Raw genomic sequence first — 19,229 nt, forward strand, 5'->3', positions numbered from 1 at the left:
GAAGTAAGTTTATCAAATTGGCTTTTCAGAAGTACTCGGAGATAGAGAAGGTGTACTCTGAATGCCTGGTTATAAACAGCCTTTGCTCAGAAGCTAAAATGAACCTGAAGAAAAAAATAACTGCATTTTGTTTTTTTTTCATCAGGGTCTTTATTGTCTAGGTGTTTGTATGCAGTTGTCTAACATACTGGGTGCTGTTGGATGGTTTCTTATTCTCTGCTGCTCCTTGTTTAGTGGGTTCCCATATCACTTGTTTGTTCAAGAAAAAAATTGCAGGAAAAAGAATGCAAGACTTGCACAATGCTTTTAGCAACTGTTTTTAAAGGGCCAAGCATGATTTCTATATGAGGCACAGTGGCTCTCCACCTTGTATTTCTTATAACATGAGAGATACCTGCAAATTCTGCTAATGCTTTGTAGCTGCTTAGTATGTGACAGGTTTGGAGAATTATGTTTTGATTTTTAGTGAAAGATGCTATCACCATTCAGTCTGAAGGTACAGGTGGAATCCGTGCTCCAGTTTCCTGTTTTGGGGGATTAGCTGCATAACTGGTACTAGAAGCAACAGAATTGATTTTAACTTTACATGTAGCTTTAACTCAAGGTGAAATGAGTTTAAGCTAACGCTTTTTACCTGACTTGTACAGGAAGTTGAAAATGTGTGTGGTAGCAGTCAGTTGTTGCAACATCTGTTGGGCCCTGTACTTCATGCAGTTGGCTGGACATGTGAAAAGCTCTGTTCAGGGGTTGAAAAAGCAGGACACTAATGCCCACTCTGTCTGTGTCATCCACCTCACACAGTAACTTTGAAATTGGCCAGCAAGTTCAATCAGATTTGACAGTTTTCAAAGAGAATAAGTCATTTCACAAGTTTTAATGAAAAATAGATCTTCAGATATGGAGAGGAGCACGCATGGGTATTGAGGCTGTAGCATCAACTCCTGTTCTACTAAAATGCTGCATTCCCCCCGAGTAACGTATTTTTATTCAAAAAGCTATGTAAAAGAGTTTTTGAGAAAAGCTTGTCTGGGAACATGTTTTCTTGGTTGTCATTTCCAGGACAGTGAGCCAATGAGAGAGAGAACCAAATTTCTTTATATTCTATGTTTGTAGATCTTGTTTGTGGGTTATGAACCAAAATTGAAAAACAAAAATGCAGTGTAAAATATAGTAGATAGTCATAAAATTCTTCAGGTTCTTTAACCTGTATGTATACCTCAGAATAAAGAGTCAAGATCTAACACCATGGGTGTTTTGTAGTTCGATTTGGAAAATACTTGTCCGGAAGGTGTGATCATTTTGAGATAGGTAAAGAAGGAAGGTCTGCACCATTGGCAGGATAAACAACCAGATTTGAGTTTGTACTTGGTTGATTTTTTCCTGTATATTATTAAATATAACTTGGGATCTTTTCACTTCTGCCTCAGCTATATTATGAAACATGCAATTGTAAAGTATACAGAAATTATTATAGTTGATCTTTGTTCATCCTTTTACCAGATAGTCTGATTATATCAGTAGACTTCTGAAGTGTAAAATATTCCTAGGCATTTGGTTAATGAATTGTGTATTGTTGCTGTTCATTCATGGAACTTGCTCTTTTATTATGTTTGCTTCACTTAACAACAAATTTTGCTTTTCATGTGTTTGATATATCTTCGCCAAATTATTTCTGATTGTATCCATTAATCTTCAGTCACATCTGACAAAAATAAATTACTCTGATCTTTAGAAGTTACCAGTAATAATTAAATTTTTTTAAGGACATAAAAGTTTTGGGCGACCAAAAGATGTTAAAATGTGTGTTCACCAACCAGTAACATGCAGCATCCCTCAAGGAGGACAAAAGAAAGACCCAGGGAATAACTTCTAGAGCAGATGATGCTCCCTTTCTTGGGTATTTGTTGTCGTGCTGTTGCTGTTTGGTAGCAATATCACTGAATTTAATATATTTTTTTTTTCCTTGCCTGCTTGTCTCAAAAATTCTGCCAGTGATAGAGGGAGTCTGTTATGCCAACTTCTGTAACAGGGATTGTCCTTCCACATGTGTTTTAAGTGAAAGATTACCATGCACTTATCCTGGTGTGCTTATCTTGGTTGTGTTTACTTACATTGGATATTGGAAGTCAGTGGTGGGTGTCTTGTAGGTATGTACCAAAGGATGTGACCGCTGTCTGTGTCGTACCATTAAAAGGCATCTGTTAATAATCTCTTCACTGCCACTCTTCCCATGACTGAACTTCCATCATATAACCTGATGTCAGTCTCCTTCACAAAGAGGATGCCAGCACTTACAGTATTGGGGTATATAGTTTCTTAGCGATTTCTGTATGAAGCAGTGTGCCTTCACCCGTGAAAGCTTTTTCCTGTCCTTTAGGGTGACTGGGAACATGACGTGTGCAACAAACATGCCAGCAAACATGCCAGCAGCATTCCAAGTGTTTGGTGCAATAAGCTTTATACTGTTTGGTTATGAAGCACTTTGTGTTCTGGATTCATGTGAACGTCTGTGAGCCATGTGTTACCTCCTGCTTGAGCTGGTCAAACTGCCAGTGCTGGCTTCTGCCAGGGAATATGCTCACATTATTTTGAGTAAATGTTTTTCTGAAATACTTGGTGATATATTGCAACTCATGTTTTGTGTATGTGTGCCCTTTGCATATGTAACGCCTAAAAGGAGGATGTTTGTGAGCTATATGTAGTATCTGCATAGTAAACTGTAGCTGAACTTGCTTCTTCATTTTGCTACACTTCCTAGGTAAGCTACTATATTTCATATTAAACCTTATCATACTATTTCATGTGAATGGCAGAATTCTGTGTACATGAGCATCATGTTCCTTCGCTGAGCTTTCCCTGAGTGGTGAGCGTGCCTGTGAGCTGCTACACTTCAGTTTTGGGTACCTGTAGCAGACTATAAGTAAGCAGGCAAGGATGACAGTTGCTGCCTCCCTTGTACGACATTTAAGTTGTTAGTGTGACTGGTTTAGAGCTCTCTGCTACAAAGAGTTAAAAGTATTGATGAAAATATTCTGCTCCTGCCATGAATATGAACTATAATTTGCTTGAGGGAGCATGGCCCCTATAATGTACTGTAATGCCTTTCTATTGTGAAATATCCAGGTTTTAATGTGCTTCTGTTTAAGTTCTGTTTTGACTTTTCCCTTAGGAAGGAGGCTAAAATTTTTCATTACGATATAGACAGTACACTACACTTTGAATACAAATTTATCCATGTACAGAGTAATTTTTCTTGTGATTGTCTCTACCCTAGAGAAGTGTCTTTAATGAATTACATACAAATTGTGTAATTTAAGAAGTTAATTTGGTTTTCTGGTAACACAGGACTAAAAACAGCCCTTCTAGAAAGAGATGATTTCTCATCAGGGACCAGCAGCAGGAGTACTAAATTGATCCATGGTGGAGTGAGATATCTTCAGAAGGCCATCATGAAGTTGGATTTTGAGCAGGTAATTGTTTATGCTGGTTGTTAAGCAAAAATTGCCAATAGATACTTCCCCTATCCCAATTATATCCAAGTCTCCTTTTTATTTTTTTAATACTTGACTGTTTTATTCTCCAGCCACTGTACATAGAAAGTGCTTTCTTCAGTTGAGCTTCCCAGACTAGGGAAATTGGTGCTGCTGCCTTTTGCTAAATTGTTTTATGGGCAATCTAATTGCCGTAGCTTGTAGACTGTGTATAGTTTGGGGAAGGCAGGCAGAGACAGGGCTGGTTTCATAATAAAAAGAGCATCTTACCTGTATGATTAGAATTTTCAGGGAGTGAGTGATTGTCCTGTTTATTTTGAAATGGGTAAAGAAAATATGGTAAATGAGTGATTTATTTTGGAATGTGGAAAGAAAATGGGTGAGTGATTATATATAAACGGTTTTATGTATTCTTGTGGAAGCATGATATTCTTGTTTTGATAAAATGATTGATCTTCTCATTGAAACCTCTGTGACCTAAAGTATGTTTTGATGGTTATAATACTGCTACAGAAACAGTGACTTGATAGGGAAAAATATATAAAACATGGAGCTACCCAGCTACAGAAATTAACCTTGTTTTTGCCAAAGAATAACTTAATATTGATTCATATTGATTGATTTGGAGAAGAACACTTTTGCATTTGCTAGTCAGCATTAGCATGGGATTTAACTGTGGGAATGTCCCACAAGATCTACTTTGGAATGAATTCTAGCCCTTCTCATGTACCTTCTGCTTATAGTTAGGAGTAACACAGCTTTAATGCTCTTTACGTTCAGATGAAAAGTTACTCAGCTTACCTGCCAAGACACCAAAAGGAAACTAGTGGAACTTAATTTTCTTGGGAAATAGTTTCCTTAATTTTTGATTTTTTTTTCAGCAAATCTCAGTATGGTTTTGAAAGAACAGTAAGGATTGTGGGAGTTCTTCGCTTTGATAAACAGTTTCTTATTAAATGTTGCACATGGAAACAAAACCGAGTAACATGGAATTTGCGTGTGCACTTGTGTTTTTCAGTACAAGATGGTGAAAGAAGCACTTGAGGAGCGTGCAAATCTGCTTGAAATAGCTCCTCACCTGTCATCTCCTTTGCCAATAATGCTGCCTGTTTACAAGTAAGCTCTGCTATGATACCACTCCTTTACCATTGCTTTTCACAAGCAAGCTCTTTTCTTGGAGAAGTCTCTGGGCGCCTCTTTCCAAGCATGTCTTTAAACCTGTCACAAGCTTTGTCCTTCAGGAGGTGAGATGTTACAATATTGTAGAGGCATGAAATTTTCTCAGGAACCAAGCAGCTATCCCAGCTGCCTAGTAACCCATTTTGGACTTGAGCTGTTTGCTGCGTTCCTGCCACCCTGCAGGAAGGGGAAGGGGGGTGCTTGTTGGTGGAGCAGACTCTCATTCCCAGTATGTTTTTTGCTGTTCTTTCTAGTACATCCTTGTCTTCAACACAGGATGGCTTAGTGTTCTTAGTAATGCGTTGTTTAGTTCATGCAGCCACCAGTGCTCAGTGCAGTAATTCTGTGCACTTGCCTTCTGTAGCACATGACAGGTGAATGTTGAGAGATTAGTTTTCTTCTGCTACAAAAAAGAGACTAAGTTATTTGGGTTAGGTTTTCAGATCTCTAAGAACAGTTACTGTAACAGGCTACTTGGAGCTGTGTTTGCTCAATGATCTTAGTGTATGGCTTTATTCCTGTCTTTGTAGAGGAGGGGCTCATAATAGCTGGAGCTCATGTCAGCTAGCAGTTGACTGCATTTATTTGATCGTGTTTGTGCAGGAAGTGTTAGTCTCTTGACTAACGTGCATGTAAGGAACCCCTTCAGCTTGACAAACAGCCAGGGTCTCCCCTCAACACATAGCTTTAATATCTCACCCTACACTGAAGTACATAAAGCCAGTTTGTGATTATAATTCTAGGATGAATAAAAGCCTTGAGTCTGCTTAACTAACTACAGAGAATAGATCAGTTGAAACCACTAGCAAACAATATGTAAGTTCTTACATATTTGCATGATACTGCAATATTACGAACTTTTATGATGGTACAAAGCGAAAGTGGTGTAATACAACATACTGTGTTACTTAATGTGTTCTATGTCATAACAAGTGTGTGCATGAACTTTAGTTCACTTCATGGGGATTTTTTGTTGTTGTTGTTGTTTCCTGCAGATGGTGGCAGTTGCCATACTACTGGTTTGGAATAAAATTATATGACCTCGTAGCAGGAAGTCAGTGTCTGAAAAGTAGTTATGTCCTTAGCAAGTCAAGAGCCTTGGAGCATTTCCCAATGCTACGCAAAGATGAGCTTGTCGGAGCTATTGTCTACTATGATGGTATGTTGCCCTTTTGTGCTTTCATTATTGTACTACTCTGTGTTTTGAGAGGGGAGAAACAGAAGTATGCAACTGTAGATCACATATGTTGACTTTTTAAAGGGAAGAACAACTTGAAGGTTTCAGTGTGCCTCTCATAAGCATTGATTTGGTAGATAAATTGTTTTTTATGACAGTAACTTACTGGATGTAGGGGAAAATATACTAGCTTTCTTGGCTGGTAGGTATACTGGTGTGTGAAAGCATTCTAGTGTTTGGCGGTTCCCCACAACTTTGTGGCTGTGTGTGGTTTTGCTGTACACTTCTGAGGTATCGTAAGCCAAGAAAATGTTAAATGATTTGCTATAGCACTTTCACTGTGCAAATAACTCCAACCCTGTGAGGATGATGTGGCTGCTGGTTCTGATTCTTGGCTGCATTGGCTGGAGGATCAATTATTTTTTGTATCGGTAGAATTGGTTGCCACAAAGGCAGCATTCATTGTGATTATAATCAAATACTAGAGGTAGTTATAAGACATGAGTGCTTTCTGTGAAAACCCTTCTAAATAAAGGGTTATAAATTCATAAGAGGAAAAATGCCTCCAGCTTGAGTTATTTAATCTATTTTATCTGTTAGTTTTAGGTATGTTTGTGTTTAACACTTACACAAATTCAGTGTCTGAGTGGAAGAAAATAAAGATGCTTTCTGCAAGTCATTTGGTGTTCATTCAAAATAGAATGATTTAATAGAACTCATTGCAGTCATCTAGAAATAGCAGTTTTCATGTTTGAAAGTATTCATGTGTTCACATTTGGAAAGAGTGTCACTCTTTGTTTGTAATGCAAGAAGCGTCAGGAAGCCTTTTTTGCCTTGTTCTGTGAAGTAAGTCTGGTCATCAGTCCCTGGCATAGCTGTGTGGCAACAGATGCCGCAGGGGATCTACCCAGCAAAGAGTCGAACTCTATTTTCAGACTTCACAGAGACACGAGACAGTCTGAAATGAAATTGGAGAAGGTTTAGTTGGCTTACTTGACAGAAACTTTGCTTCTCTGGAATATTAGGACTTGTGTTGAGGTAGAGTTACCTTGAGCTTTATCCAAATTGCTGTAACTTTTTATAAGAGCAAGTAGTGACAGGGTGTCATGGTTTAATGACTTTAAACGGACAGAGACATAGATTAGATATTATGAAGAAGCTCTTTACTATGAGGGTGGTGCACTTGCACACGTTGCCTAGAGAAGCTGTGGCTGTCCCGTCCCTGGTAGTGTTCAAGGCCAGGTTGAACAGGGCTTTGAGCCTGGAGGCTCAAAAACAGTGGAGGGTGTTCCTGCCCATGGCAGGGGAGTGGAATAAGGTGATCTTTAACCCAAACCATTCTGTGATTGTATGATCTCAATACTTTCTAATGTCATGCAAGTTACATCTCCAAACAGTATTTAAAAAGCAGTGAACTTACACACATTCTAAATGTTGGAAAGCTCACTGCTGAAGCTGGAGTACCAGGGTACATGATCATAATTTCTTTCTTGCTGCATTTGGTCATGTTGGCCTGTCTCACAGGTGGAGTATCTTTTCTTTATAGCAGACTTGTATCTGTTTCACAATGTATTTTTAATTAGATTGATATTCCTCCTTCTCCAGTCCTCTTCCTCTTCCCTTCCAAGACAGAAAGTTTGGTAAAACTTTCTTGGTATTGGGGCCAGCTAGGTAATATCAAAACGTCAAATGTGTTCAAGATAGGGCAAAAAGCCATGGATTTCTTGCAGTCTTGGAGGAACTCTCTGAAGAATAAATAGCTTAAATACTGATTTACTTACTGCTACGGTTCTAGTTAGTTTTACCTGGAGATGTAGTTTCTGACCTTTTGGCACTCAGAAAGGCCTTCACACAAAATTGACTGTAAAGGTTGTTCTTTTCCCTTTTTAGTACTGCATTTACACTTTTCATCAGCTTATCAATAGGGACTTTTGTACTGGGAAGAAGTAGGCAGGACTCTTGAAACACACTGGAGTTGGTATTTATACGGCTTCTAGCGGAAGCATATGTTGATAATTTCAAGTTGTCTTGTACAGAGCCCAGGAGAATGGAAAAAAAAAAATATATATACATGTGTGGCATCAGGTATGTGTAGATTCTTATTTGGAAGTAGGGCGAGATTTAAAGGATGGACTTGATTTTTACTTATCTCTGATGGAGAGTGCATATTCTCCACCTGATTTTTAAGGTCTAGAGGAAATAGGTTATTTAGGAGCAAAATTTGATATGGGTTTATGTAGTATTTTTTCTATACTGTAGCAAGAGCTGCTGTAAATAGCATACAGAGAAGTAATTCAGATTTATTTTTTCATTATCATAACTATCAAACGTAACTTAAAACGGTCTAAGGGATCCCAAGAGCATGCAAGAACGAAGTGGTTCTCTTAACTGTAATTACACTTCCCATAAGAGCACTGTGACTTGAAATCTATTTATAATCTATTGAAGTTTTTTCTGATTAAATAAATGGTTTGTATGTATCATAGCTATTTTCTACCCCAGCATTCCAAAGATATGCATTTACAAGATAGTCTTAAAATTAGTCTTCAGTTTTCTTGGACAAATAATTCTTTTAAATAGTGTTGGAATAGATCTAAATATTCAGCACCAATATAGCATGTGATCTTTTAGGGAAAACATCTGTACAATAATACAGCTTGAAGTTCTGCATGCCTGAGGAATATCTGTGATGGGTTTGTTGCCTTCCTAAGGAATAAGAAACAAACGCACAAGCTGCATATTGTAAACAAAGTGTAAAATAAAATTAAATAAAAAAAATAAAAGGAAATGTACCAATTATTGTACAGCAGTTTAGTGGAGAAAGAAGGTAGCGTAATTGCTCTGTTCATTCATCAAGTTTCATGAAATTGGGCAGAGAATCTTGATGATTCTTCCTCAGAGGAAGAGCGTCAATGCTAGCAGGACTTTCCGGATATATTTGGTGAGAGAATCAAAAATAGACTTGAAGCTTTGCCACCACTGAAACTACTTGTTCATGCTAGGATAGCTGGACTTACTGTGTTTTCCTTGGAAGACTGCAACTTAGTTATCCACATTTTGATGAGAATGTAAAGAAATGGTAATTTGCAGCAAGAAAAATTAAAACACCTCTCAAAGCTCCATCAACCCTCAATTTCCTAGGATAAAGCAGTACTGAAGAACTAAAATACCGCACTTGTGAGTTTATAATATACATTTGGGTGCTTTGAGGCTGAACCTAGTCCAGAATAAAAACTTTCCAACTACAGTGTTAAATCAATTCTTATCTTGCCCCATCTTGGCACTAACTGAGGAGTGGAGGACAAAAGGAGAAGGAAATTAAAATAGAGAAGGGAATTATAAGATTGAATTAAACTCCTTTTAGGCCTTTCAGAAGGATTAGTCATAAAATAGAGCATTAAATAATGGTAAAGTCTTAAAGTAGGTTATATCTCTATTTTCTCTTCCCATCCCTTCTCTGTTTTCCCTAAATAAATAAATTGGCCCTTTAGGAATGGAGCGTCCTATCTGATCTGTATGTGTAGTTACATGTAATTTTATCTTGCTTTCTTGCTTTTTTTTTATTTCTGTCTCTGCCATGTTTTCTTTGTATCTGTAGTTGCTAATAGCACTTACTAGCAATGTCGCACTGTTAGGCATGTTGGTCACCACCACCAAAGATGATCTTAAGGTCCTTTCCAACCCTCACTATTCTATGATTCTATGATGCTAATCAAATGCATTCATTATTTCAGTTACTTTTTAATTTGATAAAATCACCTGTCCAGTTATGACTTACTGGTGGCAATGTTCTTTTGCAGAGGAAAGATCTTTGCTTTGGTTTGTAATTGTTGATCAAACTAGTGGCGTGTCAGATAATCCATTATTCATGAATATATTTTGTTCTGAAATGTTGCTGTGGTCCTAATTACATTTCAAAAATTGTTTATACAGCCTAAAAAAAAAAAAAAAAAGAAAAAAAAAAGAAAAAAAGGTACATTATAAATGTTGCAAGTACCAGCACTAGCAAATCACAGGCTTTACCAGGGGCTATTCTTGCTCTGTCTCGGCATCGGGAAACTAAAGCATATGTTGGATGTTAGCCTGGGTGTACACAATGTGTCTTATTTATTCAAGGTTTCCTTTGAAGCTACAACTTACAAGTTTGTTTCTTAGGGGTACATGTCAGACTTCATTTAGCATTTGTTGGTATTAGGATACTCCTGAATAGCAAAAAGGCAACATTTTGGGGGAAGAATACGGCTGCTATCTGAGCAGTGATCTGTCAGTTCCACTTAGGTAGCTCAAGGAAAACTGGAGAAGAGGCACTGTGGAGACGCTGGGCTGAGAGCTCAAGATCATAGGCGGAATTATTGTAAAGCACTTTAAATGGAAGAATTAATCTCCATTTAAATTATATATAGCTCATGATGTTCAGAACCAGGAAAAACATTAAGCAGAGATCTAACTGGCCAGAATATTTCAAGTTGAAGCATTTAGAAATTCTAAGTGGTGCAGTTCTTTTTAAGATGCATTATTTTTCTATCTAGGTCCTTGCAGACTTTATTAATGCACTTTGCCTTGCAAGATGAGCATTTAGGTGTGTAAGGAAAATTTGTCTTCTGCAATCAATCATGAATTTGAGATTTTTAGAGCTTTGTTGACCATGTTCTTTGAATTTACTGCTATTTTCCAAAAAGCAGAAATTAACATATACTACTTCTGTGACTGTTTTACCACATCAAGGTATTTTATTGTCTAATGTCTTGTTCTACAGATTGCCAGTGTACTTGCTGAGGTGTAAGTAGTTGTCCTTTATATATTGCATTCTCAGTATTTTTTATATATTCTCTCCTGAAATATTTTAATATGGAGGTTATTTAATGGTTGAAAAAGAAGCTTTGGCAGAGGATTTAGCTTTCCTTGTTTACAGCAAACCCCATGAGAAATCCTTCCCAGGCACACATGTACGCGCACAGACACACATACACACAAAAATCAATGCAAAAGAGTAGGGCATTCGTTAAGCTGTCAAAAATGGAATAAATGCTTTTTTTTTTTTATTTAGGCTCTTGTAGCTATTTTTCCTAGTATTTGAGTGTGTCCTGAATTATGAAATGTTACAGCTTTATAATTCATATTTGACAAATTAATATTTTGAGACTGTTGAGCTGTAATAGGGGTATTACCCTATTACAGATGCAGACAACTGTATGACTTTTTTTTTTCTTCCCTGGATTTAAAAACTCTTTGACAGTTTGTCACTAAAAAGACTTTCTATAGGTGAAATACATGGTTAACCATATTTCTTGGTATTTCAAAACTGAAGCTGGATGAATGAGAGAAGCCTTGCAGGCACACTAACTGTAGGTATAACCTGGAAAATGCTATGAGCATTCTCTATATCCCGTTGCTTTCAAATACGTTTTGTCCCATGTTCTGTGTAATAGAGTTGTATATGAAATCCTGAGCAAAATGGGCAGCCTGCTATGAGAGGGCTTTGAGAAGTAAGAAGAGCTGCCTCTAGTGGAATGCACATAAAACAGAATGCAGGTCTCTGGCAGAACCTACAGAAGCCATAGTATTCTCCCTTGCTGGCTTTAGTAAAAACACTGGTGGGGATCCCTTATAAATGGTGCTTCCCAATTCTCTCAGAAAATCCACTGGGTCTCTGCTTGTAAAGCTTCTTGGCGCATGGTGTCTCAAGTCACGCTGTGCTGTAGCCATCAGAGCTTTCTTATCATTTTCAAAAGGGATAAAATCAATTGCCTAAAATGGCTCATGTCTTTAACCCAGTTTTGCCTCTGTCAGGGTGCAGCTGCAGCAGCAGCCCTGCAGGAGTGGCCCTTTGCTCCTAACAAAAGGGACCATGCATCCACAGTGCTCCTCTTCCTTGTGCTGGAGGCATCCTTCCCAAAAGCATGGTGATGATAACTGCAGCTCCTGCTGTACCTGTAACAATTTAATTGTGTAAGTCAGCCCAGTCAAGCATCCCCAGCTCATGACTGGGAGACATGAAATTCATTGTCATTATTGTCCCTGTCATTTTGGATCATTATATCCTGCTGCAGAATTTTCCTCACTCCAGTGCTTTCTTACCTCCAGGAAGCAGGGATTATGGCTGAGGTTGGGGTGGGGGCAGGACTGTGAACTACATTTACCTCAGGGGAGCCACAGATTAAATTGGCTTTGCTTTCTGACTTGCTGGATTCATCTGTTTGTACGCTGTGGGTTTAAGGTTGGAAATGATGAATATTCTAGTGAATTCTGTGTCTCTCTTTTCTTTTTTTTTAATGCTCGTATAAGCAAAGGATGGGTTTCATGTCCCTTTAGAAGTGAATGGGGAATAATTCTTCAGATCATGTTACCTAAAAGATTTAAGATTATTCCTGAGCAGAACGACATTATTTGCACATTGTGCCACAAACATCTGAGCATTCCCCAGTGTGTCATGGCTTTTAGGGGAAAGACTCCACCGAAGCATGTAACTCTGCTGTAATTTATATGTGTGCATTTTATGTGAACTTAATAGTCGGTCATTAGTTAATATGTACTCTGTTCCGTACTGCCGGTATGATTATCTGTATATTCAAGAAAAATGGATTGTGGGATGCCTGTCCATCATGTTGTTCCCTCCCCTGCTCTGGTGGCTGTCCCTCTGTCTGTCAGTATACGAGGCTGGATAGACCCCAGTCAAGAAGGGCTGAGAAGGTACACATTGCTCATCTTCCTTGCCTTGCTCTTCCTCTCCCAGTTCACCTCACCCTGCACTTCATGGCCTGTTTCTGTACCCCCTCATACTCTGGTTTCTCTAGGTGTAGGGGAGAATTATCTCAAAGTGTGGCTTCACTTTGAATGGGGTGGATCCCTCCATCAGTAGAAGCCCTGTCCCCTGCCTGCTTGGTGCATGGGGTGTCTGCTGTCTCTCAGTTGCACCCAACTGTCTCTCCTGGGCATGCGCAGTGTTGCATCCCTGTCTGCGGGAGCAGCATGGCCTCTCATCAGCTCTGGCATGGTACTCCATCTCTCCCATGACTGCTGTTCCCCGCTGGTCCTTCTAGCCCTGGCTGCTCTCCGCTAGGTCATGCAGTGGAGGTCAGCATCCCACCTGCTGAACACAACATGCGGTAGCTGATAAACCCATCACTGCTTCAGTTAGGCTTAAAAAATAGTTAACTGTGGTGTGCAGCACACGGTTTGCACCAAATCTGAGTTTGCCCCGAATTAAGCTGTTAGTGTGAGGACTGGGAGTGCTAGTCTACTCTGATGCCACATGGGTCCATAAGCTGTGTTGTCATCATCCTGTTTTTCTGGTGCAGTGGGACAGCCGCAGCAGACCTGCCGTGACAGTTGCTCATGGTGACATTTTAGCGCAGTTTCCATAAACTGACAGTGACAATGTTTAGTTTCATTTTAACACTGTGCTTTTACTTACCCTGACATTGCAATATGATTGTAGTGACAGGTTGAAGGCTGATACAAAGAAGTGGGGAACAACATAATTATAAAGCAGTAGCACAGAACAATAATTCCAAATTTTGTCTCTCACTTGATGTGCGTGGATATGGTGTCTTATTTTTCATTCTGGTATCTTAGTTTCAATATGGCTTTTAGCATCTGTACTGTAACTTGGCAGTAGACTCGATTAAGCATTCTCAGACTATTGTGATTCTCATTTTTTTAAAAAGCTTTTAAGAGTTTCCTGTCTCTTGATTATGTTACTCATTTGCCTGTAACTCTGTATGTAAGTTGGAACATGTACTTTCATTTCCTAATCTTCATTGTGATCTTCTTTGGTTTTATCCATACATGCAATTTGTTTAGTCACAGGTTCCTCTATTCCTTTAATCTTGCCTTATGGAAATAGTCTCGATCTGAAGTTTCATAAGTTCATCTTGTAAAACAGTGGTGTTGGTGTCCTGGGTGGTCTCTGCAGCGTGTGCCCAAGCTGTGCGTGTTAAGGTTTGATAAATGTGGCTGTTGTTGGTAAATAGGTATTAGCTCTTTCAGACCCTTGAAGAGTAGAACCTTGAAGTTGGATGCTGCTGGTTACCTTTCTACCTCTGACACTCACAGGAATACAGAAGTTTATTTCTTGTGGTCTAATCTGCTGCTAAATGGAGGAAGCAAGAAATTATTAAAAGTTACTTCTACTGGATTGTTTAAACTTGCTGTGTCAAATCTGAGTTTGAATCTGCCAGAATACTTATGAGAAAACCAAAGTCAAGGCTTTCCTGTCCATTACAGCTCCTACAAAACAAAGGCTGAAAATACATTCATTTTAGGGCAGATCTCGAAGAACTAAAATATGTGGGGTGCATGGATTTTTCCGGTGCATATTTAGATGTGTGTCATTCTTCCCATCTGATTGGGCCATGTTTCAGCAGCACAGATAACACAGTGGAAAGCAGAAATCAAATGGTACATGATTTGTATGAGACACATTAACAGTCTGGTGTGATATCACTGGGTTGTTGCATGTGGGTGTGATAGAAAGGAGTCAGCTGAGTCAGAGCGCTTGTCCCTCGGAAGCAGGCCAAGAACAAATGCGTGTGTGCTGCGTATCTGAGGAAGTCTGTCAGCTTTTGGCAAATTTTTGACTTCAAATTCAGAGAGCAAGAAATAGTCCAGGTCTGAGGACATTCTGAATGACTTGTGACTTGGGAGTCAAATTTGATGTTTACCTCTGAACATTCTACTACCAACATATTGTACTTATGTTTGGGGAAAAGAACTTGCTGAGCTCTTTCTCAGAGAAGTCTGGAGCAATTCTGAGTCACTCCAGCTGATTCATAATGCCTAAACTTGGCTATAACTGATTACCATATGTACAGCAGATGTTGAGTTCCTGTTTTAATGCTTGTAATAAAACTGTTCATGCAATTAGGCATTTATTTAAAAATTAGAGGATGCGGGCAGGCATGGTAACTTAGTTATGTAGAGTGATGTATAATTATCACTCATAAACCTTAAATTAGGTGAGGTTTTGGTAAGATTTGTATAGACACAACAAGAAAACTTTCATGTACATGAAACTGATCTTGCATATTGCTTTTCTTTACTGTGAGCATGCAGTTATCTAGTGCAAGGCTGACACAAGTATATAACGTGTATATAAATATACTTGTAAAATATCTTTTAGAATACCAGTGTTTCTGGGGACAGTGGGTGTCATTATTGTGGTGATCCAATAACATCCCCATCTTGATGCTGGGGACAGATTGTTAGCTATGTTCCAAATCCAAGGGACTGCCTTGTGAGGTGCAGGTAAGTACTATAGTTCAGGCAGTGGAGCTTGCTAGCTCAGTAAAGGAGTAACGTACAAGCATGAGGTTAATTTGCAAGTATTTGTTGCCTTAATCACCCCTGCTTTTTAAAACAATAAAAAAATCCCCAACCCTTGTTTATTTGTATGGCTGCATTAGTAGGGATATAAGATTTAAGGCATTTGATACTGTCTCCCACAGCATCCTCATAGATAAGCTAAGGAAGTGTGGGCTTGATGATCAGGTAGTGAGGTGGATCAAGAAGTGGTTGGAAGGAAGAAGGCAGAGAGTTGTGGTCAATGGGGCAGAATCTAGCTGGAGGTCTGTGACTAGTGGAGTCCCTCAGGGGTCGGTGCTGGGACCAGTGCTGTTTAATATTTGCATCAACGACCTGGATGAGGGAACTGAATGTACCCTCAGCAAGTTTGCTGATGATACTAAACTGGGAGGAGTGGCTGACACACCAGAGGGCTGTGTTGCCATTCAGCAAGACCTGGACAGGCTGGAGAGTTGGGTGGAGAGGAACTTGATGAAATTCAACAAGGGCAAGTGTAGAGTCTTGGTCTGGGGAAGAACAACCCCATGTACCAGTACAGGTTGGGGGCTGACCTGCTGGACAGTAGTGAAGGGGAAAGGGACCTGGGGGTCCTGGTGGATAGGAGGATGACCATGAGCCAGCAATGTGCCCTTGTGGCCAAGAAGGCCAATGGCATCCTAGGGTGCATTAGAAAGGGTGTGGTTAGTAGGTCAAGAGAGGTTCTCCTCCCCCTCTACTCTGCCTTGGTGAGGCCGCATCTGGAATATTGTGTCCAGTTCTGGGCCCCACAGTTCAAGAAGGACAGGGACCTGCTGGAGAGAGTCCAGCGCAGAGCTACAAAGATGATTAAGGGAATGGAACATCTCTCTTATGAGGAGAGGCTGAGGGAGCTGGGACTCTTTAGCTTGGAGAAGAGGAGACTGAGGGGTGACCTCATCAATGTTTACAAATATGTAAAGGGTGAGTGTCAGGATGATGGAGCTAGGTTTTTTCAGTGATATCCAGTGATAGGACAAGGGGCAATGGGTGTAAACTGGAGCATAGGAGGTTCCATGTGAACATCAGGAAAAATTTCTTTACTGTGAGAGTGACAGATCACTGGAACAGGTTGCCCAGGGGGGTTGTGGAGTCTCCTACGTTGGAGATATTCACGGCCCGCCTGGACAAGTTCCTGTGTGATGTACTCTAGGTTACTCTGCTCTTGCAGGAGGGTTGGACTAGATGATCTTTTGAGGTCCCTTCCAACCCTTAGGATTCTGTGATTCTGTGATTGTGACCATGATGTGGGCCTGGTTGTCTCACTCAGATATTTCTTCTAATGTATTTTTCCTTTCAAAAGAAGCCTGTTAGGTGGTTCTGTGAAAAGATTTGTCCTCTTGAGAAAGTTCATTAAGACTGTCATATAGCTTCTTGAATGGCTAATTTCCATTCTCCATTAAAGTTGACCTCTACAGCAATAGCTAGATATGCATAATCAGAAAAGACTATAAACTGAGAAAAGATGAGAAGGCTTTCATGTATGTTGCAGGAACCAGCCTGTTTTTTAAAGCAGGAAGAGTTGCAGTATGAACCAGGTGTATTTCGGGCCATCATCAAAGTGCTTGTGTGCATTGTTGGTACATGACTGCTTGTTGGGTAGCAGGTATACTCAATAACAAAGTGCTAGTTCTTAACATAAAAAGATTAACATGAACAAAAGTTACGCTCTTAGGACTGAATGAGTTTCCAGCTTCTTAGAAAGTAAATAAATAAAATGCAGTAACTAGCTGCTCAGTGCTGTTTATCTTCAACTGAATAGAGTTGCAGAGGAGAAAGCAGGAATTGGTATAAAAGTAATAGGAGTCAGAGTGTGGCAGAGGACAGAATATACCAGAACTGCCGGAGTGCCTTATTAATGCAGTGGCTTTCACACAACTCTACTGAATCAGTTACAAACAAATTTCTAAGTCTGTGGGCTTTGTTACCACTACTGGCTGTGGTTCAGCATTGATAAAAATAAAATTGAATGTACACTATGTGCACTCTGTGGGAGGATTCTTTTAGTGCCAACGGAAACATTGTCTGTTCCTCTTTGAAGAAATACAACATTTGCTACTAAGGAATGAAAATAGAATTTTCCTAAATTACACACACACACAATAAAGAAATTATAAACCAAAAGACATAACTGTTGGTCTTAACATGATGTAGGACACACACAAAATGTCTTCACACACTAAATGTCTTCAGTGGTATGTCTTCTAAGAATAAGGTGAGTTTTTAAAGAGGATTTAGTGATAATATAATGAAAGCACTTAGGCCAGTGTTTTAATAAAAGCTAGGTTGACTGCCCTTAATCAAAATTAAGGTCTCGCTCTATTTTTACTATATTATGGGCAGATGACAGTAATGAATAACAAGGTGGATGATTCTTTCATTTGTTTGAAATATCTTAAATGGTTTAAACATCCTTCTGAGAGGTATCATGGGAGGAGTTGCAAAGAACACTCAGCATGTGCATCAGTTGCCTCTTGGATGCTTTTCCCAAGGATACCTTTTGCACCGCCATTGAGATGCATCCAGCTGACAGCTGATGTGTGCACAGTGCACAGCAAACAAGTGCTCTCCAAGCTAGCCTCCAGTAACAGTTCTGGACAACACAGGACAGGGTGTTTGCAAACATCTATTGTGGTGAAGGTCATAATTAGAATTTCACTGTATTGCCTACAGGTTAGTTATGAGATCTTCAGGAGCTTACTCATTTATGGAAAAAGACACCAAATTAATTGGGTTTAGCCATTTTGTTGTTATAAAATAACTTTTTGACTTACGACATTTGGGAAAAAGCCCCATGGTGTCATGAAGTGGTTACCTCTACTAGCAAGGGGAAGTCATTGTTTTTGTTGCTTTTCTTTGGGGCACTAGTGCCTGATGTGGAGGATGATGGATGCAGAGATATCTTTAGGTGGGTAATCCAGGACCTCCCATGCAAGCTCTTGGTTTACCATTTACCACAAAACTACAGCTTGAGTTTCCTGAGCATCTTCTCAAGGTGTTAACAGTGCTCAGGTCAAGAAAGCTTTACACATCTGTTCTGAAGGAAATTAAGCTTGGAGGCGATTTTATCTTGGTTTTGGTGAATCTCCCAATCTTATCTGGGGGGAATGGCATTTAACTGAAAAATTGGAAAGGTTGAGGTATAGGATCTTTGCTTCACCCTTCTATTTCTCTCTAGAGCAGTAAAGATTATCCAGGTATGAGGACACATGAAACCATAGAATGGTTTGGAAGGGACATCAAATATCATCTGCTTCCAACCCCCCTGCCACAGGCATTGATACCTTCCACTAGACCAAGTTGCCCAAAGCCCTTTCCAAGTGGCCTTGATCACTTTCATGGATGGAGCAGCCACAGTTTCTTTGGGCAACCTCTGCCAGTGTCTCACCACCCTCATAGTAAAGAACTTTTTCCTGATACCTTTTCTACGTCTACCATCTTTGAGTTTAAAGCCATTCCCCCTTGTTCTATGCCTATGTGCCCTTGTAAAATGTCCCTCTCCAGCTTTCTTGTAGGCCCCTTTGGGTATTTTTTACACCATCTTTAACCAAGTGTGCTGGGACCTTGCTGTCTGGTTACTTCTAGCTGTGATGCCAGGCTGGGATGTGCCCACCATCCCTCGTATTCTCTTTACCTCCACTGAAGGAGGGGCCAGGCATCAAAGCCTGGTTCTGCCAGGTGCCAGAGGCTCCCCGACCCACATGCCAATATCACCCTGTACCACAGCAATACCTGTTGTCGCTGAGCCACCTCCTGTGCAGGCTGCAAGAACTGCAAAGGGGGTTTATTAGGGAGGAGAGTCTGAAGGACATGTAGGAAGCAGTACCTTTTCATCTTTCTGTTGTTCACATACCACTCTCTTTGAAACAGACATTCCTGTCCTGGTTTAAACCCTAGCCAGACAGTTTGTTCACTCACTCCCAGTGAGTGGTGCCGGGCTGAGAGCAATCGAGGCCTCCCCCCCGGGGCTCTCCCCTTCCCCGCTCCCGTGAGGGATGGGGAGGAGGATTGAACGAGTGCAACTCCTACAGGTTGAGACAAGAACAGTCCAGCAACCAATGTAC

The 19,229-nt window shown here is 40.0% G+C and overlaps 2 protein-coding genes across 3 annotated transcripts in view; both read left to right on the forward strand.

The window, feature by feature from the left end:
• KCNJ3 (potassium inwardly rectifying channel subfamily J member 3) overlaps positions 1-19,229 on the forward strand; it is a 644,250-nt gene that overhangs the window by 479,187 nt on the left and 145,834 nt on the right. The window lies entirely within an intron of this gene.
• GPD2 (glycerol-3-phosphate dehydrogenase 2) overlaps positions 1-19,229 on the forward strand; it is a 69,956-nt gene that overhangs the window by 29,668 nt on the left and 21,059 nt on the right. For both annotated transcript variants that reach the window (XM_057415717.1, XM_057415716.1), the window contains exons 4-6: positions 3,346-3,470; positions 4,510-4,607; positions 5,666-5,829. In XM_057415717.1, the coding sequence (XP_057271700.1) occupies positions 3,346-3,470; positions 4,510-4,607; positions 5,666-5,829 (387 nt within the window). The remainder of the gene's footprint in view (positions 1-3,345; positions 3,471-4,509; positions 4,608-5,665; positions 5,830-19,229) is intronic.

Source organism: Pezoporus wallicus, unplaced genomic scaffold (genome assembly GCF_028554395.1).
Source record: "Pezoporus wallicus isolate ANWC-B61680 ecotype Strahan unplaced genomic scaffold, APGP_CSIRO_Pwel_v1 contig_736, whole genome shotgun sequence".
Classification (NCBI taxonomy): domain Eukaryota; kingdom Metazoa; phylum Chordata; class Aves; order Psittaciformes; family Psittacidae; genus Pezoporus; species Pezoporus wallicus.